The 26,222-nt window shown below is 45.7% G+C and overlaps 2 protein-coding genes across 5 annotated transcripts in view; one reads left to right on the top strand and one right to left on the bottom strand.

Annotated features, from left to right (window-relative positions):
- Nucleotides 1-434: 434 nt before the first annotated feature.
- On the bottom strand, nt 435-19,937 carry DDIAS (DNA damage induced apoptosis suppressor). Of its 4 annotated transcripts, none has more exons than XM_084639267.1 (5): nt 19,768-19,937; nt 9,844-9,972; nt 8,322-8,483; nt 4,882-4,999; nt 435-3,292 (listed from the first exon to the last, which is right to left on the bottom strand). In XM_084639267.1, exons 2-5 carry the CDS (start codon nt 9,954-9,956, stop codon nt 725-727), a joined length of 2,961 nt encoding a protein of 986 aa, XP_084495393.1. In that variant the 5' UTR covers nt 9,957-9,972; nt 19,768-19,937; the 3' UTR covers nt 435-724. The 4 variants fall into 4 exon arrangements, with proteins under 4 accessions (XP_084495393.1, XP_084495394.1, XP_084495392.1 ...); XM_084639268.1 differs by having other exon boundaries at nt 19,786-19,937; XM_084639266.1 differs by lacking the exon at nt 19,768-19,937 and adding an exon at nt 19,660-19,754.
- Nucleotides 19,938-20,206: 269 nt separating this feature from the next.
- Nucleotides 20,207-26,222, top strand: part of PRCP (prolylcarboxypeptidase) — a 63,063-nt gene continuing 57,047 nt past the window's right edge. Inside the window, exon 1 of the mRNA XM_084651114.1 lies at nt 20,207-20,552. Within this exon, the coding sequence (XP_084507240.1) occupies nt 20,391-20,552 (162 nt within the window). The 5' untranslated portion in view covers nt 20,207-20,390. The remainder of the gene's footprint in view (nt 20,553-26,222) is intronic.

Here is a 26,222-nt window from a genome sequence, read left to right as displayed (position 1 = left end):
TGCTTTGAGCAGGGTGTTGGATTAGATGACCTCCTGAGGTCCCTTCCAACCCTGATATTCTATGATTCTATGGTTCCTGGTGCCAAGACAGGTGCATTAGAAATATCATAATGACCTCCCTCAAAGACAAAGCTAAATGGGTAGCAGAGATGGAACTGAATGCAGCTCATCTGATGCCTAGTTCCAGTCACAGTACCCAACGTGTTAGAATAGAATTTATTCCCTCCTGTGACATATTTCTTAACAGGTCCTAAAACAGCGAAGTCAGCCTTCCACAAAAGGATTTCACTGAAAGCAGAATCCAGGTCCTGTGTTTTGAACAAAGCAGGAGAGAGAGCCCTAGGAATGCACCACTCTCTGGGGAAGATACAATTATTGGCTAAACAAGCCTCTGCTTGAATAGGCTTCAAAAGTAAGGTTGCATAGCCGGTCTATTAATGTTAAACTTTTATTTCACAGTTTTTTAGCTTAGTCATTTCATCCACAAGAAAATAAAGTGACAGCAGGGTTCTGTGTTCCCCAACCTCCGTGCAGGACAAAAGGCTTTGCAGGTAGGCATAATTCATCTTAAACAAGACAGATGCCAAGAGACATATGAATAATTAAATTTTTTTTAGAACAGTGCTTTTCCTTCTCTGGTAAGGCTGGCACCCTTCCAAAAATTAAACAGAATGAGGTGGAGTCATGTTTCAAGATGAGGCTTTTTTCCCCAAAAGCCACATACTTAGAAATAGTATTTTTCTGTAAACAGTTCAGGAGACCAGCTAACTGCCTCATCCAGTCCACCCACTAAATAAGTTGCACATGAATGGCTCTTCTGGGTTTCTGAGCAGGCACAAGTTCCAGAGACCGCATCTTCTAGAAGCCAGGCCTTAGCAGCATTTGCAGGTTTAGAAGTTGCTGGAATTCCAGCTCTATTCATAGGATTTAATTTTCTGCTTCTTAAACATGTATCAGTTCTTGACTTTCCACTGTTGGCTTTGTCTTCAGAAATAGTTTTTTTGTCAATGGGTTTGCAGATAGCTGGGCTCCTAGCTTGCAATCCAACTGTTTTTAAATTAGAAAATGCAACTGGCTGTAACAATTTTGTTGCTGATGGAGGGATCCATTCTTTAGAGTCATTCTCTGGCACCTCGCTGTTGATAAACGACTGCTGTGAAACAGACTTATTGATGGCTGTGTTACTTGAACTTTTGTGTTTCAGGAATTTGCTGGTAAATTGTCTTAATAAAGTATTTTTAAAAGAAGGCCTAGACAGTTTACATTTGCAGTGGATTTTAGTAGGACTTTTAGATGTCAATTTAGGGAGAACTGATTCTCTCCCCCTCTGGGATCTGAATTTTTGAAAAGGTCTTGCAACAGGAGTTGACTGTGAATAAGGAACAAAGTTCTTGGTATCTACCAGATCAAGTTCTGAATCATAAAGTGAGTAAGTTATGGGTGTACTGTGTATACCAAAAGGAGGTGGTAAACTAAGTGAGGATCTGCACTTCGAATAGCTGCAGTCAACATCTAATGGACTACACACTAATCCAGATGCTGTGTACTTTTCAGTCAAAACATCTTCCTGTGCTGAAGAGTTGAGACACTTATCTGAAAATTCTACCATGGTTTCTATCTCTCTGGCACTAGCATCGAAGAGGTCAGCAGAAGCATTGTAGCTGCTTTTGGGGTGATTTGAGTTGTTCTGTAGCAAGTCACTCTGGTTTATAGCTCTAACAGTATTTTCTTGCAATTCAGTTAATGGTTCTAATTCGCTCTTACACATATTTTTAGCTTTGTAGGGAGCTGCTGAATCACAGCCCAGTTCTTGAGAACTTGTAAAATCTGTTCTTGGGTCTGGTGGATAACTACAATTTTCTTTATTTTCCCAATCAGCTACACAGCCATCATATAGAGAATGTAAGTGGGCAGGTTTCTCTCTCCTTTGTAAATACGGGCTTTCTGCATCTTTCATAGTACACTGAAGGTTGGTGAAAGAATGGGCATTGTTTGAAATATTAACATTTGCTTCCTCAGATGGTAGAAAACTGCCCGCTGAAAGAGCAGAAGTTGCTCTAACTGCTGAGGACTGTGACAGCACTAGCAGAGGTGGGTTAGGTATAAAGTCAGACTCTCTGCCTCTCTTAGTACTTGTAGATAAAACGCTGGTCAAAGGCTCACTCTGTGATACTTGGCCATTTACAGGAGTGAGGTTTGATTGATGGCAGGAGGTAATATGCTCTTTGCAAGTATTCACATTCTCTGCTAGTTGTGGGAACCTCCCTGTTGTGGTGGTTGATTTGCAGGCAGTATGTACAATGCCTTGCCTACATGATGTTTTGCTATGATTTTCATCCAACTCACTTCTTTCACGCAGGGAACATTTATGAGCATTGAGACCTACTGGGGATATGGTGCTCTTGTTGTTTTCAATTCTGGCTATGAATTCATTTAGACTTTCAGAGAACGGCAACTCGTCCCAAATCATAGGGTCATCCTGAGAAGTTCCAGCTGCAATTCCATGATTAGGAGACACTGCTGAGTTGCAAAATGAATAATCTTTTCTCTGGTAAAGCAAGGAGTTAAAAGAGTTTTCTTGAAAGTAATCATGTCTGCTGATAATCTCTGGGCAAGAGTATTTTAAATCCAATGGGCTTTGTAACAACCTGGACCTGTTCCTATCAGGTGACCATTCTCTCTTTAAAGAAGAGAAGCTCTCTGGTTTTTCAGTTGCAGTGATCGTGTTTGACTGACTAGATAGTGAACTGAATTCATTATCTTCCTGTTCATTTCTCTCATTCATAGGGGTACAGAGCTGTAAATCTTGAATGGCTTGGTTGCTGGGGCTTAGGTTGCATAGTTCTGCAGAGAAACGCCTCTCCTGTAGTTTACACTGTTCACCAGCAGCCTTGCCCAGTTCTAAAGACGAAAAGTCTTCTGTTGTTACCCAATCAACAGATGAAGAAGTCAGGCCAAAGGACTGCTGCCAGGGTCCTGAAAAACTCTCTCGGCCACTTGACTGAACAAAACATGAGTTGCTGCCAGAGCTACACAAGCTGCTGAGCTCACTGCTAGGCTGATCTATTGCAATGAAAGGACAACCAGGTCGCTGTGAGCTACTGTGACTGCTCCTGAAATTAGCTGATTGCAGGAGCTGACGGAAGTAGCTGATAACAGTAAAGCCGGCAACAGCCGTGTTTGGCAGGAAAATCTGGCAGGCTGTAAGATCTCTTGTAAGTCTATTAATTCTGTAGCAGTTTTGCAAAATGTTGTCAGAAACAGAGTGCCCTCCATCATGGTTTTCAGAGCTCTGTAAAAGAATTAATTATGTTTATTAGTGTAATGATTTGTCTGTATACAGAGCAAAATTTTATGGGGACTGAGAGCAAGAAAGGTCTAAACAAGTCCAGTCCACAGTTCATTTTAAAGACCTTCTCTTTTCATCAGGGTCTTTGGGGAAAGAGAGGAAAACCTGCTGTTTCACAGCAGCACACCCTAGCAAATGAGTGCTACTGAAAGCTATAAAGGACATCCCAGTCAGAAGGCCTTTGTGGCAATGATGCAAAGAATTTTCAGAGCGCTGGGTGAAAACTCAGTAGGAATTCTGAGGAGAAAAGACAAAACCTGGGCAGAAGAAAAACTACATCACTAGAGAAGGCCACCTTGTGAAGAGGGACGTACTGCATAATTGACTAGGTGGCCACTAGACAGCAGATACCTTCCTTTGAACAATGACGTACTGAGCAATGTTCGAAGCAGGGCACCCTGATACCCAGGAGCAGGGATTGGAGAGGAATATTACCTGGACCCCCTTGGTTAGGTCTAGATAGTGCTGGAGCTGTATGGCCAGATCTTCAGAGGGGCCTCATCTGGAACTCTATTTGCACCCCCCGTTTATCACTCACTGAATTGAAACTGCAAGTGCAAATTTAGAGGCATTCTTGGAAAAAGAAAGGCCTAAAGCATGTAGCTCATGGAGTGATTAGAACACCTGTAGTGTCTAGAGGAAATGCAATGCCAGAGCTGAGCAACTGGTGGAAGGTACAGACTGCAGAACGATTCACAGATTCCAAGGCCAGAAGGGACCATTGTGATCATCTAGTCTGACCTCCTGAATAGCACAGGCCTGAGAACTTCTGCAAAATAATTCCTAAAGCAGGTATTTTAGAAAAACATCTAATCTTGGATGGTTAGTAATGGAGAATCAACCAAGGCGGGGGGGAATTGAACCTGGGTCTCCCACATCCTGGGCGAATTCTCTAGCCACTAGACTAAAAGTTACAAAGGTGGGCACCTCCTGGCAAGTTTTGAATGGAGCCCGATTCAGTAGGCTTGCTCCGAGCATGCCATGCCTATTGGATCAGATCCCACAGGTGAGATAGGTGGCCTCTCACCTAACTTCTCCCAGTTTGTGGATTGTACTGGGCCTTAGGCAAGAGAGAAACATCTGAATGCCTAGAGGGAGGCAACAATGCATGTGCCCAGAGGCAGAAATGTAGGTGTCAAGGAGAACCTTTACCCTGAAAATGTAGGTGCCAAATGGCCTTAGGTCCTACACAAAACAGCTGTGTGAGGGTTTTGCGGATGGCAGTGGTGCCTAAGATTGTGACGTAGAAGCCTAAATCTGGGGTTTAGGCTGCTAAGTACCTTTGCAGATCTGGGCCTTATTGAGTTACATAGGAAGTTAATAGCAGAATTGAGAGTGGAACACAGGTCTGATTCCTCATCTTATGGCCTAGCCCCACTGCCTTCTTTGCTGGATATTTCAGTCCCTAGAAGAAATCATACATGCTGCTCTGCTACTGTCAGTGTGGGAACACGGTACATTAGACTCTCAAGCCTGCCTAGTAAAATTTGCATGATAAACTGGAAACTAATGGATCAAAAGTGGAAAGTTACCTTCACTCCAAATATAAATCTTCTCCCAATGAAACAAGTTTTGACTGCTTGAATTAACACACTTGGAGCTGCATCTCTGTCCAGCTCTCCTGATACTTGGTTAAAATCTTGAATATACCTTGAATGAAGAAGGTTAAATGTTAAGTATTGACATGGGCAGAGAAAGCTTTACATGGTATTTAAATTGTAATGATTAGGGCACCCACACTAAAGATGGGGTATTGGGTTAGGTTGTTGAGCTACACATGGAATGAAAAGATGAAATCAGAGTAGGAAGTTAGCAGTGACAAAGCAGTGATCTGTAGAGAATCAACTTAACTATTATATAGAAGAGAAGTAAGGACACATACATACAACTGGAAAAAAAATCAAACAGAGAAATAATGGAGTAAGCAGACAACTACATAATTTGCGTTAGGACTGGTCTGCACGCAATTTTTATAGCAGTATCAGTATTTCTGTTAAGGGTGTGTTTTTATTGATAGTTTGACCGGTACCACCCACAGTGTGGACGCAGTTATACTGGTATAAAGGTGAGTACCAGCGTAACTTGTTCCCCTTCTGGTATGGGAATAGCTATACTGGTACTAAGCACGCTTATAACAATATAACTTTGTCCACACTAAGAGGAGGTGAGAGGTCTGCCATTTCACGTATAATGATATAGTAAAACCAGTACAATGTTTTATTGTAGACAAGGCCAAAAATTAAAGCTAGCACGAAGCTTGAAGTATAGCAGTAAATTCACACTACACTGGGTGGGTTTTTTTAAAACAAAGTATTCATGATACATTCTTCTGCTATAAAGTAATAAAAATTTACAGAAGCATGTATGCACACAAACTGAGCCCTGGTCTACACTACAAACTTGTCAGCATAACTATGTTGCTCAGGGTGTGGAAAATCCACACCACTAAGTGATATAGTTATACAGACTTAACCCCCGGTATAGACAGTGCGATGGTGACGGGAGGGCTTCTCCTGTCAAAATAACCATCGCCGCTCGGGGAGGTGGAGTACCTACGCCAATGGGAGAAGTTCTCCCGTTGGTGCAGGAAGTGCCATTGCAGCACTGTGAACATAGACAAGCCCTGAGACACTATACACTCCCTATTCCTATCATCTACAGCTGCTAAAGGAACTGGAAAACATGGAATTGAAGCATGAGAATGTCAGTTGGTAAGAAGGTGGTACTACATATTACTCTAATGATGGGGCGTACCTGATGGACAGCTTACTCCTGGTGGAATTCTGCACCAAAAAATTAAAAATTCTGTGCACAATATTTTAAAATTCTGTATATTTTATTTGTCAAAAATACCACAATTATTTTTGGTCATTTATTTCAAAATACCTGTCAGCAAGTATGTCTGTAACAACACAGACAACAAAAAAGATTCAAGAAATGTTTTTCAACAAATAGAGTTCTGTATTAATATGTCTAGTAAGGAATCTGAGTAATAATTCTCTTAAACTACACCACAGAACCATTTTCCCCACACCCCTCAGAAGCAGTGCAAAGGTTTTGGGGAGTCAAAGGTAACGGAGGAGCTGAGGGAGAGGGAAATATATTGCTGGGAAGGAGCCTGGGTGTGAACTTGGAGGGTTGTTGGATATGAGTGGGAAAAGTATGGAACAGGTTTTTTGCGGGGCGGGGAGGGATTGTTAGAGACCTTCCCCCATGCAGACCCTGGCTGACCCCTATCCTCTCCTATTCAGTCAGGCACATCTGCCCCTGTCCCCATGTGTCTCTGTTCCCCCACCCAGCCACTCCCCTGTCCCCGTGTGTCTGTTCCCCCACCCAGCCACTCCCCTTTCCCTACATGTCTCTGCACCTCCCTCCCCCGTGGCCCTGTGCCTCCACTCCCATTCAGCCCCTGCCCCAGTCTGTCCTCCCCCACTAGCCCTTAGGAACCCCTGTCTGACCCCGCCAACCCCAGCACCCCATGCTGTTTGTGTCCCCATAACCCCTGTCTCCTGACCTGGCCTGACAAGCTCTGTGAAGAAGGCAGCTCTCTCTCTTCCCTCGCTGGCCATGAGCTGTAGCTTTGTTTTATTGCCATAGTGCCCTCTGGTGGGCAAAAGACAGAATTGCATAAGTTATTTTCTGCTGGGAGCTGCTGCTGTTCTTGTGCCACAGTGCCCTCTTGTGGGCAAAAGGCGGAACAGCAGCAACATTTTTTTCTGTGCAAAAAATTAGAAATCTGCGGGGCTCATTAATTATGTGCACACGCAATAGTGCACAATTCTCCCAGGAGTAGCAGGTGCTAGACTGGGATAAAAAGCAAGAATATTATCCTAACTATTCAGAATGTAAGACAAAGCAAGCTTCTTTGTCTATCCACCACAGCCTGTGTGTGTAATTTGAGAGAGGGAGAAGTCATGGTGATGGTCTTGAAGCAGAGGAACAAGCTGTAACTATGTGTTATTAGAGAGTTAGCAAAGGATAATACAAATCAGATGGGTGAGAATGTATTCCCTACCTAGGGAAGCTATTAAGGTGGTGTTTTCAGAAATGCTTGGCTTAGGTTCAATTCTGCTCCTACTGATCACATGCATAAAATTCTCACTGAAGTCAAATCCCACTCAGATTTTTATAGTCAGGATTTTTTATGGCCAAAGGGTGAAGCTTGTAGGACTGGTGGTTGAGTTCTCAGTAGCATGCCTGGGAATTCACTCCTTGCTACTGCAACCTGACCGCTTCAGTGACGAGCTATAAGACACATTTTCTACCTCAATGTCCAAAACACAAGGTAGTGCAAGAGAGAGATGTCCCCAATGAGGCACCTAAATGACATGGAAAAGTGTGTCTAAACCTGAGGGAAGCTATGCTATTTAGCAACTTGCCATCAGACCAGGAATGATCATTAATGACAAAGGGACATAAGGGACCAAGCTCCCAATGCAGCGTGAAACTCAAAGGGCAGGTAATATCTACCTTTGATAGAGATCCTTCAGGTCTCTCTCCTGCACTTTGGCAACACTTGTACAGCTGTCATACCAATATATTGTTAGTGAAATGAAATTGTGAGGTGCACCTCTTTGACAAGATCTTCTCAAATGTTAACCCCTGGTTTCCTAGTAGATGGATTAAGCTGCAGGCAGTAGGGCTAATGGGGTTTTGTCTCTTACGAACATCTTTAATGTCTCAACTTAAGTCTTTTAAAGTGTCCAGATAACATGGTGGTAGGTGCCAAATAAATGCTTGTAACAAGTAGGTATTTTCCTGATTTCACCCTTACAAATAAATCACATCTACTCAGATCTAATTTTTACCAGTTTATGGAGAAATACTGCTCAGATACCAAATTGGCAAACAGTTCTAAGAAAATATTTAGAGCCATGAATGTAGCCACACACTCATTCCCCCTCCTCCCCCGATTCTGCTAGGTTGAGTGAGGGGAGGCAGCTATATAATTTTTAAAAAAGTAATCCTTTACCTCTGCAGACTTCCTGCTGTGACCCCAAAGAATGGATCTAAAGAGCTTCCAAACACGGTAATGGCAAATAAATCACTAGTGCCAGCAACTTTTAGGGACAGCTTATACCTGTAGTTTGCATCCTTAGCTTCACCCGTGCAGCCACATTTTAGACAGTTAAACCTGGTAAGACAGTAAGAAAAATGAGCACACATTTTTGTTAATTGATGGTGTAGTAAGAATTTCTATCCATCAATAAACACTACCAGCATAATGCACCTTGTACCAAATCAGAAATGTAGTTTTTTTCTTATTCTTTGCTCTTTATGGCCCCAATCATGCAATAAGCTCAACAAAAGCAGATTCCTGTGATCATGCAAAGCCACATGAACTTCAGTGAAGCTCTTTTACACAGTTAGTAAACATAAGCCTAATATAGGCTATGGGGAAGTTGGGGTTACTTTAATGTTTTTTGGGGGGGTGGGGGGGTTTGAGGGATGTCTGACTTCACTTTGAAACTCCTAGCACAGTAATTTTTGTATTTCGGATTTCTTTTATTTTATTTGCCTAGAGCTTTGGATAAATCAAAAAGATAACAAAACCCCCTCAGACATTAGAAACCTCCACCATCTATCTTCTCTTCAATATCTGACACTATGGAGATACCAAGCTTTGTAAAGCTGGATGTCTTGATTTAGTATTTATGGAATTCATTCTTTTCGTGTGCTTCAGAGTCAGTGCCCAGGATTTGACAGGGCATCAATCTGGATGTTCCACACATTTGTGGGAGTTTCTTGATTTTACAGAACAATGGCACTATGTGATTGCCAAATGCTGTGGAGTAGGAAAGGGCAAAATTTGGGCACTGTCTAGATGTGAGATGGGGAGGAGAAATCACACAGGTGGACCCTACGTTATGAGAGGAAGGATGGGGTTGTCTACAGTCAAAGAATGAGGAAAGTCAAAAGGTTCATGAAGTTCAAGAAACCAGCTCAGTTTTAGTCATGTTAAACTGAAGTTAAGACATCCGGGAGAAAGTGTCTATAGATGCAAGAATGAGCCCATAGTTCCTACTGGCATAAGAAAGCAGGAGCTAGTGAATCTAGATTTCAAGGAATCTATGGGAAAGTAAACGTATTCTGTGCTCAGTGCCCCGTATTCTGCCACCATATTGCCCTCTTTCAAATCCCCTCTTAAAACTCTCCATTGCCATAATGCCTACAAGAAACTTTACAACACTTAGGTTGCTAGTGTGCTGAGACCACCGTCATTGACGATCATGAGGATTTTCTCATTGTGCTCCCCTTCTGTCTTTTGTCTCACCTGCTGTGTCATCTTATAATTACATCTGTAAACTCTTTGGGATAAGGACTGTTTTTGTATGGGGCCAAGATCAATCAGATCCTGGTCCATGACTAGGGTTCTCAGGCACTAACATAATAGTTCTAATACAACTTTCTACAGGCCACTTATATATATAGCACCCAAAGTGTGGTAGGTGCTTTCCAAATAAACAATTAGCAATGCCCCAACATGGACCTACCTATTAGAATCTAGTATCAGCTTAGAAAAGCAGTTTTGACAAGAAGGGTACACAAAGCTAGAGTTTTGGACAGAAATTACAGAGGCAGCTAACAGTCTTCTCCTGCCATTCATGTGTTCACAGTGTCACCTGAAAAGACAAACACAGAATGATCTGATGAGATTATCATGTATAAAATTTTAACACAAACTTCTTTTTTTCTTAAAAATAAAACTTTAGCTTTTTTAAAAAGAGTAGTCTGTATCCCGGTTAACCTCAGCATATTATTTACTGCTCCTTGTGAAACAGAAGACAACGGCTACTTGAAGTTGTGTTAAAGAGAAACATTTAATAGTTTTTCAAATAAGTACTGCAAAATACTGTACTGTTTAAGGTGGTATTATAACTATGCTTCATCCCAGCTTTAAAGCATAATTGTTCTGGACTCTTTTTATTTAAACTGGAGTCACAATATGGGGTTAAAAACCTGAGACACCTACATGATGGTGTTCGCATTATTGTGTTGAACTTCAATGAGTTCATGAATGAGGGAGACAACCTAGTGACAGAGATGTGGAAAAAGCGAATGTACTCAATGCTTTTTTTGCCTCTGTCTCCACAAACAAGGTCAGCACCCAGACTGCTGCACTGGGCAGCACAGCATGGGGAGGAGGTGACCAGCCCTCTGTGGAGAAAGAAGTGGTTCGGGACTATTTAGAAAAGCTGGACAAGCATAAGTCCATGGGGCCAGATGCGCTGCATCCGAGAGTGCTAAAAGGAGTTGGTGGATGTAATTGCAGAGCCATTGGCCATTATCTTTGAAAACTCATGGTGATAGGGGGAGGTCCCGAAGACTGGAAAAAGGCTAATGTAGTGCCCATATTTAAAAAAAGGAAAGGAGGAGGATCCTGGGAACTACAGGCCAGTCAGCCTCACCTCAGTCCCCGGAAAAATCATGGAGCAGGTCCTCAAGGAATCAATTCTGAAGCACTTAGAGGAGAGGAAAGTGATCAGGAACAGTCAGCATGGATTCACCAAGGGCAAGTCATGCCTGACTAATCTAATTGCCTTCTATGACAAGATAACTGGCTCTGTGGATGAGGGGAAAGCAGTGGACATGTTGTTCCTTGACTTTAGCAAAGCTTTTGACACGGTCTCCCACAGTATTCTTGCCAGCAAGTTAAAGAAGTATGGGCTGGATGAATGGACTATAAGGTGGATAGAAAGCTGGCTAGACTGTCGGGCTCAATGGGCAGTGATCAGTGGCTTCATGTCTAGTTGGCAGCCGGTATCAAGTGGAGTGCCCCAAGGGTCGGTCCTGGGGCCGGTTTTGTTCAATATCTTCATTAATGATCTGGAGGATGGTGTGGATTGCACCCTCAGCAAGTTTGCAGATGACACTAAACTGGGAGGAGATGTAGATAGGCTGGAGGGTAGGGATAGGATACAGAGGGCCCTAGACAAATTGGAGGACTGGGCCAAAACAAATCTGATGAGGTTCAACAAGGACAAGTGCAGAGTCCTGCATGTAGGATGGAAGAATCCCATGCACCACTACAGACTAGGGACCGGATGGCTAGGCAGCAGTTCTGCAGAAAAGGACCTAGGGGTTACAGTGGACGGGAAGCTGGATATGATTCAACAGTGTGCCATTGTTGCCAAGAAGGCCAATGGCATTTTGGGATGTATAAATAGGGGCATTGCCAGCAGATTGAGAGACGTGATCGTTCCCCTCTAGTCGACTTTGGTGAGGCCTCATCTGGAGTACTGTGTCCAGTTTTGGGCCCCACACTACAAGGATGTGGAAAAATTGGAAAACGTCCAGCAGAGGGCAACAAAAATGATTAGGGCACTGGAACACATGACTTATGAGGAGACGCTGAGGGAACTGGGATTGTTTAGTCTGCGGAAGAGAAGAATGAGGGGGGATTTGATAGCTGCTTTCAACTACCTGAAAGGGGGTTCCAAAGAGGATGGCTCTAGACTGTTCTCAGTGGTAGCAACTGACAGAACAAGGAGTAATGGTCTCAAGTTGCAGTGGGGGAGGTTTAGGTTGGATATCAGAAAAAACTTTTTCACTAGGAGGGTGGTGAAACACTGGCATGTGTTACCTAGGGAGGTGGTGGATTCTCCTTCCTTAGAAGTTTTTAAGGTCAGGCTTGTCAAAGCCCTGGCTAGGATGATTTAGTTGGGGATTGGTCCTGCTTTGAGCAGGGGGTTGGACTAGATGACCTCCTGAGGTCCCTTCCAACCCTGATATTTTATGATTCAACGATGAGGGGACAAGCGGATGCTGGGCACTCGAGGCACTCAGAAAATCATTAGGTTGTCCTTTCAATTGAGAATGAAGACCATAATTCTGCCTTTTGATCCAACAGTGCAGACCAGCAAAGTGCGCAACTAACTTCAATGAGGCACAGGTCTGCCCATGTGTATCGGATAGCAGTATGAGGAGCTAAATAGTTTCCAAACTAGTCTTAATTTTCTCTGCAGAATTACCAATGTACTCTATAGTTAAGGGGTGGGCAAACTTTTTGGCCTGAGGGCCACATTGGGGAATAGAAATTGTATGGCCGGCCATGAATGCTCACAAAATTGGGGTTGGGGTGCAGGCTCTGGGGTGGGGCTGAGGAGTTTGGGGAGTAGGAGGGTGCTCTGGGCTGGGACTGAGGGGTTTGGAGGGCGGGAGGGGAATAAGGGCTGGGGCAGAGGTGCAGGAAAGGGTGCAGGTTCTGGCTGGGGCTGGGGATGAGAGGTTTGGGATGCAGGAGGGTGCTCCGGGCTGGGATCAAGGGGTTTGGAGACCTGGAGGGGGATCAGGGCTGGGGCAGGGGTATGGGGAGAGGCCCAGGTGGTGCAAGCTTCCAAGCGGCGCTTACCGCAAGCGGCTCCTGGAAGCAGTGGCATATCCCTTCTCTGGCTCCTACGTGGAGGCATGACTAGGTGGCTCTGCACTCTGTCCCATCCGCGGGCACCGCCCCTGCAGCTCCCATTGGAACGTATAGGAGCCAGAGCGGGGCCATGCCATGGCTTCTGGGAGTTGCATGGTGCAGCCTCCAACCCAGCGCCCCAGCTGGAGCAGGGTCAAGCCGCATGGTGCGGCCTTGAACTCAGTGCCCTGGCAGGAACAGGGCCAAGCTGCGTGGTATGGCTCATGAGCCGTAGTTTGCCCACTCCTGCTATAGTTAAATCATTCTTTTGAGGAGACATTTGGCTCATGTGGTTTTAGTCTTATGTTTCACCAAAATTAAAAAATGCAAGTCATCTGGTTTGAATTAATACATTTTTGCTCGGGCACACTTTACTCCAGGGGTCGGCAACCTTTCAGAAGTGGTGTGCCAAATCTTCATTTATTCACTCTAATTTAAGGTTTCACGTGCCTGTAATTCATTTTAATGTTTTTAGAAGGTCTCTCTCTGTGAGTCTGTATTATATAACTAAACTATTGTTGTATGTAAAGTAAACAAGGTTTTTAAAATGTTTAAGCAGCTTCATTTAAAAGTAAATTAAAATGAAGATCTTATCAGTTTAGTGCAGTGGTTCTTAACCTGGGGTGCATGCACCCCCTGCAGGTGCGAGATGCCCTTTCTGGGGGTGCGAGACATGCGAGTTTTTTTAGAAAGTAAATCATCGAAAACACAAATTAAGCACAGGCATATAAGTACAACTACTTTGTTTCATCAAACCTATGTATTTATTAACATTATACATTTCTATGTATTTATTAACATTATACATTTTTAAACAATTACTGTAATATACAAAGTTTTTAAGTTTTCAAGTTTTTAAGCTAACTGTAGTGTAATTTTTTATAAGGGCTGTACAGCGCTGGGCCCAGGCCAGGAGCAGCGCCCTGGGCTGGATGCTGGTACCCCAAGATGGCAGGAGGGCTGAGCAGGGCCAGGCGGCTGGAACCCCAGACCAGTAGCGAGGTGAACAGGGCCGGCGGCTGGTATCCCAGGCCAGCAGCAGGCTGAGTGGGGCAGATGGCTGGGACTCCGGCTGGCAAGGGGCCAGCGGCTGGAACCCCAGACTGTCAGCAGTCTGGCTGACTCGCTGCCGGTCTTGGGTTCTGCCAGCCGTGGTCCTGGCTGCTGGCACTGCTCAGCCCGCTGTTGGCTGGGGGTTCCATTCACTCAGGCTTGCAGCGGGCTGAGCGAGGCTGGCGGCCGAGACCCTGGCTGGCAAGGGGCTGGCGGCCGGAACTCCAGACCGTCAGCGGGCTGAGCGGGGCCGGCGGACAGAACCCCAGACCAGCAGCGGGCTGAGTGGCTCAGCCTGCCGCCGGTCTGGGGTTTCGTCCGCCGGCTCCTGCTAGCCGGGGTCCCGGTTGCTGACCCCGCTCGGCCTGCTGCCGGCCTGGGGTTCCGTTCACCCAGGCAGGCAGTGGCCTGAGCGGGGCTGGTGGCTGGGACCCTGGCTGGCAGCAGCGTGCCAGTAAAAATCGGCTTGCCTGCGTCTTTGGCACGCATGCCGCAGGTTGCCGACCTCTGCTTTACTCTGAAAGCTGCTGTTTTCTCAAGGAGTCATTTAGCCATTCATATATGCTTCTTGCTCTTCAGGCTTTTTTAAAATATAAGACTAACACAAGACTTCAATTCTGAAACTGCAGAACACTCTATTTTAGTAAGACAGTCAATTTACCAAAATATTTCTTATGTATTTGACAGCAACAACTCTGTTTCTTCATTTGTGTGGGTCTTTCAAACAGCAATGGAGGAGAGAAAAACAAGTTTAAGAATAGGAAAAAGTGACTGTAAAACTAAAAGAGTTATCAGAAGGATTCATACAGATGAAGTCCCTCAAGGTATTTTAACATGAAATCAAATCAAGTTAAAAAAAAACACAAGTTGAAGCGTCTCTTTAAAATGTTTCATGATAAACATTTTTAATCCAACAGGGCAACACTTGGAATTTTAATGTTGCTTTTGTAAATCAACCTCCTCACTATACTGGCACAGAGAGAAAAAGAGCCCTTTTAATCATATGGTGTCATGAACACCTGCTTTTTACCCAGACAACGTTAAAATTCCAAATTAAAACTTTGTACCCTCAACTATATTCAAATGTTACCTACCCTAAAATATATCTGAGGATTTTTTTTTTTTTTTAAGAGCTAGCACCTTATACTGTTTACAGTTTTAATTAAAAATACCCAGCTCTTCCAGTTTTCTTCACTGAATTACCCATTTGTCTCAGCTGTGGGTTACTATATAGTAGAAATATCTTCTACTAATCAATATGAAAGATGTGGTTCCAAAGCTGTCAAATAGAAGTGGAGGACTTTGTTAAAGGGCCTTATTTAAGGTGATGTGTAGTTCTTCAGATTGTTAAAGTTCGTAGAATGGAGAACAGACTGTGGATTTCTGAAACTGAAACTGAAGTGTTCGTATAACTGACATAAGCATTTGTGCACTCAACCATTTAGGTATCCCCCATAAGCTCCAAAGGTGCCATTTTTAAGCAAACCATTGATAATGGCAATGTTTAGGCACAATTGCTCACAATGAGCAATACCCTTCACCTTAAATAGTCTAATTAAAATCAAAAGGAATATCCAAGGGTATTCTCCTCCACAGAAGGGTAAGACAATTTGGTCTTGCGCCTTCAAATCAAGTCACAGACAAGCTACTTTTGAGCAGTGCAATATGTGGAAATCAAGCTTTTTTAAAGGACTACACAGAGCTTTACAACTGCATCAGGAGAGGCCCTAAAACTTCTTTATGGAAGATTCACCATCATTGTACTATCCAAACCTATATATCCCTTTTCAAGATACACTAGCCACGCCCCCCCCCAAACTTACAAATTAGAGAAAACATGTTTTAATAATTTCAATGGAAACTGAATTCCCAGGTCCTACATTATCCACAGCATCAGCCTACAGCTCCTTCTGGTATGCATGTGTGTATGACTTCAAGGGCAGCATTTGTAGTTTGTAGATATAGCTATATTAAAATACTTCAAAAGGATATCTATTTTGTAATTATTTAAGGCAAAGTATCTAAATAATTGAGGACATGTCCTCTGGCCTTGGCCAGAGCAGGCAGGGTTATCTATCATTTTGGAAAAGTAAAACAAGATTTGGAACAAGCACAGTGGTCATATTCAGGTTACAAGACTTGTTGTCTGTGCATAACAAAAACAAAGTTAACCTGTTCAGTGCTGTGCAGATATCAAGATGGACCCAGCCCCAGAAAGTTTAAAGTTTAGAAAACAGACACAGAGACAAAATACATTGGGACATCAAGTGAGAGGACAGATATTATCCATAGCATTAATGAACCGGAGAAAGATTTGACTGTATACACATTGTATTCTGTAAGAGCTACCAAAACTGCATAACAATCTTGATTTCAAGAATAAACACACAAGCGAGCTACAGAATCACACAACAGGACCAAGAAAATAAGTTTGGACAGGGAATAAATTTGAGAGTTGATAAAGAATGAGTCTGATCTTAAACTGCTCCAAATATGAAATTCAGATAGAAATCAATAGGAGTTTCATGCAGAGAAATTGGAAGGATTGGCACCGTACTGTCAAAACACCCTGTTACCTATGCATTTTCAGTCAGCTAGGAAATAAACACAAATGCACATTCTGAAACAGAGACAGGGTGAGACATGTAATGTTTGTATTTTACAGGTTTTGTTGTTAACCCCTCAGGTGCAGTTTATATAGAAAAACATGTAATCAATAGTTCAGTTCCTGCATGGTGGAAATATTAAGGCCACTCAGTAATAAACATGTGAGAGACAGAGTCAGCTTTAGTTACCTGAATATAATTTTTGTCTCAGAGTGCTGTGTATCGAAAGGCGCAGCCCTGGAGACAGGGCTGTGTCACACAACTCTTTGACTGGTTACCACAGACAGGCTTCAATAAGCATCCCTGTTCTCCAGGTATGTTGTCCCCCTCAAACCCTATAAATCAGTGTTTGGTGCCCTCCTTTCCAAATGCAAACAGATGGACATCGTACCAAAAGGACTGAAGGTAAAAAATCCATTACAATCTACATACCACACAGACTATGCTGACAGCTTGTGCCACACGCTCTCAAAGAAACTGCGGAATCACCTGATCAACATCCTCTACAGCAAACAGGGAAAGATTAAGAATGAGCTCTCAGAACTGGATACTCTCATAAAAAACCAACCTTCCACACAAACTTCCTCGTGGCTGGAATTTACTAAAACTAGACAAGCCATTTACAACGCACACTTTGCTTCTCTACAAAAGAAAAAGGACATTAAACTTTCTAAACTACTACATGCTACAAGGGGCCACAGCAATGGTTCCCTCAATCCACCCAGCAATATTGTTAACCTATCCAACTATACTCTTAGCCCAGCAGAAGAAGCTGTCCTATCTCGGGGCCTCTCCTTCTGCCCCTCCACCCCCACGAACATGATACAGTTCTGTGGTGACCTAGAATCCTATTTTCGACGTCTCCGACTCAAGGAATATTTCCAAAATACCTCTGAATAACATACTAATCCACAGAGGCCTCCCTACCAACATTACAAAAAGAAGGATTCTAGGTGGACTCCTCCTGAAGGTCAAAACAGCAGACTGGACTTCTAAATAGAATGCTTCCGCCGACGTGCACAGGCTGAAATAGTGGAAAAGCAGCATCACTTGCCCCATAACCTCAGCCGTGCAGAACACAATGCCATCCACAGCTTCAGAAACAACTCTGACATCTTTCAGAGTAACAGCCGTGTTAGTCTGTATTCGCAAAAAGAAAAGGAGGACTTGTGGCACCTTAGATACTAACCAATTTATTAGAGCATAAGCTTTCGTGAGCTACAGCTCACTTCCTCAGATGCATATCGTGGAAACTGCAGCAGGCTTTATATATACACAGAGAATATGAAACAATACCTATTCCCACCCCACTGTCCTGCTGGTAATAGCTTATCTAAAGTGATTTCCAGCACAAATCCAGGTTTTCTCACCCTCCACCCCCCCACACAAATTCACTCTCCTGCTGGTGATAGCCCATCCAAAGTGACAACTCTTTACACAATGTGCATGACAATCAAGCTGGGCTATTTCCTGCATAAATCCAGGTTCTCACATCCCCCCCACCCCCATACACACACAAACTCACTCTCCTGCTGGTAATTCATTTGCAAATTGGATACTATTAATTTAGGCTTAAATAGAGACTTGGAGTGGCTAAGTCATTATGCAAGGTAGCCTGTTTCCTCTTGTTTTTTCCTACCCCCCCCCCCCCCAGATGTTCTGGTTTAACTTGGATTTTAACTTGAAGAGTGGTCACTTTGGATGAACTATTACCAGCACTATTACCAGCAGGAGAGTGAGTTTGTGTGTGTGGTTTTTGGAAAAAAAAAGGGGGGGGGCTGAGAAAACCTGGATTTGTGCTGGAAATGGCCCACCTTGATTATTATGCACATTGTAAGGAGAGTGATCATTTTAGATAAGCTATTACCAGCAGGAGAGTGGGGTGGGAGGAGGTATTGTTTTATGGTCTCTGTGTATATAATGTCTTCTGCAGTTTCCACGGTATGCATCCGATGAAGTGAGCTGTAGCTCACGAAAGCTTATGCTCAAATAAACTGGTTAGTCTCTAAGGTGCCACAAGTACTCCTTTTCTTTTTGCGAATACAGACTAACACGGCTGTTACTCTGAAATCTAGTGGATCAGTTATTTTTTTCCCCCCTTCAGCCATGAGTTTACACTGCTCATGAAAAGAGCAATACACCTGAATTGTAACTTGCAGTGCTCCTGCCATTCTAATCCTGAGATGCCTAAATGGAGCTCACTAGCTATGCAGTTAGCATTTCTGACCGATCCGTTCCCCTGTTTTTAAAGTGAATGTTGATGAGGAAGGTACATCCACAAAGAAGTGGATGCTGATTAGGTCACGACAGTCTCAACACCGGTCATCTCAATTAAGACTTGGGTGAGCAAGCCACACAGCTAGGATTTGGCATCTCCATAGCAACGTGCAGTACGTCATTCTGACGCACCATCTTCCAGACTGCCCAATGTTGTGGCCATGCTGACGGTCTCTTTCTCTGCAGGAGATCTCTGGAGAGAAACCAGGTGCATGCCAGCACTCTTCCCAGGGCCGGAGCAGCGAAGGGGTGGAAGAAACAGCCACTTAATCCATGTCTGAGGGGACTGTCAGTGAACGGATGCGGGGGTGGGGGGTGGGGGGCTGGAGGGAATTTGGACACAAATGGTCAGCGCCTGGTAGCAGGTTTAAAACAAACACAAGAAAGTATTTTTTCAAGGAATGCACTGTTAACCTCTGGAACTCCTTGCCAGAGGGTGTTGCGAATGCCAATACTATAATTGGGTTCAAAAGGAAGCTAGACAGATTCATGGAGGACACTCCAATCAATGGCTATTAGCCAGGGTGGGCAGGGATGGTGTCCCTCGCCTCTGTTTGTCGGAAGCTGGGAATGGGCAACAGGGGATGGATCGCTTGATCATTACCTGTTAGGTTCGCTCCCGCTGGGGCACCTGGCGTTGGCCACTGTCGGCGGACAGGACACTGGGCTGGATGGACCTTTGCTCTGACCCAGCAGGGCCGTTCCTATGCCCTGCCCGCCTGCGCTGCGGAGGTGTGGGGGGGGTGGAGGGGGAAGGGGGGCTGGGGGGAATCCGCGGGGGTGGCCGGGAGCCCCAGGCCGGAGCTAAGCACAGGCCGAGGCCGCCTGTCCAGAAAGCGGTGGGGGCGGCAAGGCCATTGCTGGGCCCAGCCCGGCGGAGGCGGGGCGCTCCCGGGGGGGGGGGGGGAAACGGCGGGCAGGAGGCGCGATGCCAGCGACGGACGCGCCGAGGCGGCCGTTACTGGACTCACCCAATCGCGGCCCGGCTCAGGGAGCGGGAACCGCCCCCCAGACACCGCTCCCGCCGCCCGCGCGCACCGGCCTCGCTTAGCCCGAAGGGGAAGTGACGTGACACGCACCGCCTCGTTCTCACACACCAATAATCGTGCACAAAAACGGCCCCTTTCTCCTCGACCCCCCTGGGATAACAGCACGGAAACGGATCACGTGAGTGAAGCATCCTCAAGGAGCCAATCGCCGCCTCCCAATATCAGACCGGGTAGCCAACCCCTGCTCTTCGCAGAGAATAGTCAAAGAATCCGCTGAGCGCGATCAGGCAGCCAGTCACCACTGCCAAACACAACAGCCAATCAGGGTTAGCCATCCCCAGCTTTGCAGCCAATCACTGCAGTCAAGCCGAAGAGAGACTCATTGCCCATTCCCGGAAATCCAACCACATCCTGGCATGCCCGGCCCGCAGACCAATCAGAGCACCATGCTGGGTAGGCCCCGCCCCCTGCGTTGCTGACGGGTCTGGAGGCCCTAGGCAGATAGCTCCGAACTTCCAGACCCTCGCTCGGCCTGGGGGCGGGGCGCTGAGGCCCCCAGCAGCCCCTCCCCACCGGGCTCGCGCTTTCCACGGCCCCCGCCCCCGCCTCCGGGGTTGCCCCTCGGCCTCTCCCGCCCCCCACGCGGGGCCGGGGCCGCGCCCCGGGGCCGGTATAAAGCGGGCGGAGCGCAGGCGGCGCCGCTCAGAGGCGCTATGCTGCGGCTGCCGGCGCTGCTCCTGCTGCTCAGCCCGGGCAGCGTCTGCTGCCCTCCGGGGGTCCTCTCCGGCCTGCCCCTGGGCTCCCGGCGGGGCCCCCCGGGGAGAGCTCAGCCCCCCCGCGCCGCCCTCTACCAGACCCGCTACTTGCCCCAGAAGGTAAGCGCCTCCGCTCGCCCCGCCGGAGACACCCCCGGCCTCTGCCCGGGGGTCCCCTCCGCTGGGCCCAGGGCCACCCCTGCGTCAGTGTCTGGGGGGGGTCCCATCCGCTGGGCCCCCCCCAGGCCCTTCTCCAGCGTGAGTGTCTGGGGGGGGGTCCCCATCCGCTGGGCCCCCCCCAGGCCCTTCTCCAGCGTGAGTGTCTGGGGGGGGTCCCCATCCGCTGGGCCCCCCCCAGGCCCTTCTCCAGCGTGAGTGTCTGGGGAGGGGTGTCCCCTCTGCTGGGCCCAGCCCCTCTGGCCTCTCCCCTAGGCCCCTCCCCAGCATGAGTGTCTGGTGCTGGGGAGCTTCCTACTGAGCAACCCCCTTCCCAGCATGAGGGGTGTCTGTGGGGCCAACTTGGACTCCCTTCCCCAACATCTTCTCTGGGGTGCGGCATAGTTCTGGGGGCTTACCTGCATCCCATAGGTGCTTCTCTGGTGTGTCTGTGGGGCCCCCAACTGCTGCCTGGGTGGGGCCCCTCTTTCTGTTGATAAGCACCCACTCCCTGGCACGAGGGTCTGATGTTGTCTGCCCCTTCCTCATGGTGTGTCTGTTAAGGGTCTTCTCTCTTATGCTTCTGAGGCTGTCTAAAACTTGGGCCAAGGGAGACCTCAGGCAGTTGTGAAAGAACCTTTGAGAGTATCTCTATACTACAGTTAGACACCTGCCGCTGGCCCATGCCAGCTGACTCAGCCTCACAGGGCTGGGGCTCAGGGGCAGTTTGATTGCCCTGTAGCTGTGCCTGAACATCTGCACTGCAATTAAACAGCCCTTTAGCCCAAGTTCTGTGAGCTCCAGTCAGCTAGCATGGACCTGCCACAGATTTTTAATTGCAGTGTAGACATACCCTAAATGTCTTGTTGAAATATCAGGCTATCAGGAAGGGTTCCTTCCACACTCTGAACTCTAGGGTACAGATGTGGGGACCCGCATGAAAGACCCCCGAAGCTTATTTGTACCAGCTTAGGTTAAAATTTCCCCAAGGCACAAAGTCTTTGCCCTTGGATTAGGTAAACGCTACCACTACCAAGTGATTTAACAAACGATCAGGGAAAGGACCACTTGGAGTTCCTATTTCCCCAGCATATCACCTCAAGCCCTTACACCCCCTTTCCTGGGGTGGCTTAAGAATAAACAAGATGAGCACAGACCAGCCTTGGATTTTTAAGACCCCCAAGAACCCAATCAGATTCTTAAAAAACAGAACTTTATTAGAAGAACAAAAAAAGATAAGAGAACAACTCTGTAAGATCAGAGTGGAAGATAATCTTACAGGCAGTCAGATTCAAAACATAGAGAATCCCTCTAGGCAAAAACTTAAATTACAAAAAGACACAAACAGGAATACACATTTCCTCCAGCATAGTGAATTTCACAAGCCAAAACAAAGAAAACCTAATGCATTTTCTTGCTAGATTACTTACTAACTTTACAGGAGTTCGAGGGCTTGCATCCTTGATCTGTTCCCAGCAAAGGTATCACACAGACAGACACAAGCCTTTCCCCCACTTCAGATTTGAAAGTATCTTGTCATCTTCTCATTGGTCATTTTGGGTCAGGTGCCAGCCAGGTTACTTGAGCTTCTTAACCCTTTACAGGTAAAAGGACTTTGCCTCTGGCCATGAGGGATTTTATAGCACTGTATACAGAAAGGTGGTTATCCTTCCCTTTTTATTTATGACACAGCCCGAATAGCTGTACTTAAAGTGGAAGCTCCTTGAGGCAGGGACCATCTTTTTGTTCTGTATTTGTGAAGTTCCTCGTGTGGTGGGACACTGGTCTCTGACTAGTGCTGCTAGATGCTGAGGTAATACAAACAATAAAGTAATAATAGTCGTGCATAAACCAGTGTGAGATCTTACCAGAGCTTTAAAAGAAATCCAATGTGGAGGCGTCTGCTTAGAATTTAGGGGCACGACTGTATCTGGCTATTTAGGGGATTTTTTTTCCCTTTAAACTTCGGAACAGGAAATCATCAGTCCCAAACTACTGGCCTGTGGGATCCTGCAGTCTTGTTGCAAATGGAAAGAATTGCTTATAAAATGCTGGATAATGCTATTCAGTGGAACTTGTTCTAATTTCCTAGCATTGCGCAAATGGACATAAAGTGTCTGAATGATAATCCTATTTGAGCACAGACTCTTTCCCTTTCCATGTATAAAGCATTATCTCTGAATGCTTAATATCTAAAACTTATAAAAATTTGGAAAAACATTTCATTTCTGATGAATAGTTTAATATTACCTTTCAGTTAAGAGTAATGTTGCCCAGCCAGTAGACTTGCTGGGTAAGACAAAGTTGCTATAAATGGCCCTGTTTTTTCCTCTTGATCATTCAAAGGATGGTGATTGGCAATGAATTAGTCATGTCCCCTGTAAAGTCTCCTGGGTTGCTGCATAATTTTATTGTCACCCTTCTATGTGACTGTGAGACTGCTGTACAAGAGTGAAACAGTGCAGTGATGCTAATACGGTGTTTAGGGATTGGAAAACTTTACACACCTATTCGCAAGGGGAGGCCAATAGGCAAAATAAGGCCACTAATGAAGTCCGGGGCAATGCTCTGTGGAGGTGTCTAGTCCACTTTCTCTCTCGGCTATTGAGATTCTTGCCAAACTCTTGTGCTTGAACTATGCCCAATCATATTGACCTCTGGGTAGTAGGTATTGTGATACAGTTGAAATCACTTGACTCACATGGGCTGCTGGAAGGGAAAGGATCTCTCTCTCCCTCCCTTTTGACACCAGTGTCCTAATCCCATAGGAGGTAGGAAGTTAAATTGGGTAGGAAGTCCACAGGATGGTCAGACAGCATGCCCTCCCCACCCCATGTATAAGCACATGACCTTACTGGGATGCTAGCACTGGACTGGAGTCCTCTCTCTCATGTTAGAGACAAAGGAGGGGAACGGGTTTAGTAAGGATTCCATGAAGTAGTACTGCTTTCCTATGGATCATAATCCAGTAGTCCCTGGGGACTCTCCTTTTCCAACTATCTGCCCACATAAGGGGGCACTTCCCACCCTTCAAAAAGACTCTCCTTACAGCCTCTTCCAATCACATACGTGCAATATTTTTTTTAATCTGGAAGTGGAATTCCAACTTTCTGCCTGGTAACTAAAAGTCCCACAGCTCTAACCCTTAACAACACAGAAGCTTTGCTAACCCTCCAATAGGCTTAATCATATGGAGGAACAGACTGATTCTTTTGCTAGTGTAGCAATAAGGGCAAACAGGGATGTGGTGCATCATTCATTACCATGATACTAGTGTTGAGTGCTGGTGCCCAGCTAACTGAGATGAATACACAGGAATCTCATGATACTGGTGCTGAGCATGAGTATCGTTGTGTTGCAATGAATATAATTACAGTTCTACTTTTTCTTCTTTGCACCTTCATGTATCAGCTACAAATTTCATTTCCTTCTAGGTCTTGATACTTAGTTATGATGAAAAACATTAGAAACTTCATTGTACGCAGTGTTGTTGTGGCTGTGTCGGTCCCAGGATATTAGACAGGTGAGGTAATATCTTTTACTGGACCAACTTCTACTGGTGAGAGAGAAAAGCTTTCATGCTTACACAGACCTCTCTTTTTTAAGCCTCTCATACTACACCAGTGTCCTGATCCCGTAGGAAGATAAACTGGGGAGGAAATCCAGGCAGCATGCCTTTCCTAGCCAATGCTAAAGAGCAAAAGTTGGTCTGATAAAAGATATTACCTCACCCACCTTCACATTAGAAACTTCAGGCAATTAAAGCTTTAGGTGGTATGTGCTCTGATGGTTGGAATAGGAAGTACTAGGAGCCAGGAATCCTGGATTCTATTCCCTGTTCTGCTACTGACCCTGGCTATGTCTACACTAGCGCTTATGTTGGAGTAACTTATGTCGCTTGGGGAGAGAAGGTGGGTTATTCGCACTCCTGAGCAACATAAACTGTAGTATAGATAAAGCCTAAGTTTATGTCTACACTACCATGTTAGTCGGTAAAACTTTTGTTGGTCAGGGGTGTGAAAAAAAGGGAAACTCTTTCCTGCCAACACAGCTACTGCCACTCATTAGGGGTGGGTTAATTATGCAGGCAGGAGAGCAGCTATGTGGGAGACCTTACAGCAGTACAGATGCAGTGGTACAGCTTTGCTGCTGTAAGGTCTGTAGTGTAGACATAACCATGGTTCCGTGGGTGAACCACAGGTTCGGGGAGACTAGTCCCTGCCGTGGCCCACCCCTTCTGCTTGAGGCCCCAAGCCCAAATTTCACCCCCTGCAGCCACCAGCTCCCCTGCAGCCCCAGAGCACCAGGTGGGGTGTGCCCCCCCCAACCTGAGAGCACCAGGTGCGTGGCTCCCCCCAGGTGTGTGTGCGGCCCGCCCTCCCCCCACCCCAGAGCATTGGGCTGTGCAGCCCCGGTGCCAGGGACCCCTCAGCACTGGGCAGCCCCAGCTACTCTATCCCCAGGCCCAGCAGGCTTCCCTTGCTGTAAGAGTTGCAGCCTCCCTGGGTTGGGGCCAACTAGCTGCAGGGGAGGGACCTCTGGACTGAGTGTGGGTGGGGCCACGTTAGTCTCCTTTCCCCACACACAAGTCCCCCCTCAACTGTTCCCCCCCCTTTCCTTTCCTCCCTAAGACTGGAGGGGTGTTAATGGGCCACTTCGCCTTGAATGGTCCTTTAAATATGTGTTAAGTATATATCTAAACAATCTGTTCATCTTGTATTTATCAGTGACACTCTGAGACCTTGTCTACCTAGAACTTACTTCAGTATACCTTATGTCGCTCAGGGGTGTAAATAATCCATATTCCTGAACAACATAAATTACTCCTACCTAAGCGCCAGTGTAGACCACGCTGTATTGGTTGGAGAGCTTCTCTTGCTGACGTACCTACCGCCTCTTGTGGGAGGTGGAATAATTAAGCCGACAGCAGAGCTCTCTCCTGTTGGCTTAGAGCATCCTCACCTGAAGCGCTACAGCAGTGCAGCTGTAGTTTCCCAGACCTGAAGAAGAGCTATGTGTAAGCTCAAAAGCTTGTCTCTTTCATGGACAGAAGTTGGTCCAGTAAAAGATATTACCTCACCCACCTTGTCTCTAATATCCTGGGACCAACCCGACTGTAACAATACTGCATACAAATGGGGATAACAATGTTTCACAACGTTATAGGACATCAGAGAATTATGTTTCTGTTCCCTATTTATTTTAGCTTCTCAGCAACAAAGATCCTATTTTGATTCAAATGGTCTCTAACACAGGATTGAGAGAAGAAAAACATGTTCGGCATAATGACTTCTAGAATGTTATATAAAAATAGAGAACTAAATTTGTGCATACCGCAACAAACATTATAGTGTAAATCACAAAGCAGGCTTTCATTTTTAACTCATTTCTATATATTCACCACTTCCAAAAATTCTCTTTGGGGCTGAAACTTTCTATACTAGATCTCTGTCCAAAGAGGTACTTTAAAAAGTTTGAGCAGAATCCTTTCAACAGGGGGTAAATTCCACTGCCAGAGAACAAACTTGATACTTTAAGCTTTAAAGAATATTTAATGGCATGTTGCAAATGGATAACTTCAGAAGAATTACCTCGAAAAGTCTGAACTTTTCATACTGTAAGTTCTAACTAATC

The sequence above is a fragment of the Lepidochelys olivacea genome (genome assembly GCF_965140295.1).
Source record: "Lepidochelys olivacea isolate rLepOli2 genome assembly, chromosome: 1".
In the NCBI taxonomy this organism is placed as follows: Eukaryota; Metazoa; Chordata; order Testudines; family Cheloniidae; genus Lepidochelys; species Lepidochelys olivacea.
The sequence above is the reverse complement of the archived record's forward strand: the minus strand, read 5'-3'. Positions and strand labels throughout refer to the sequence as shown.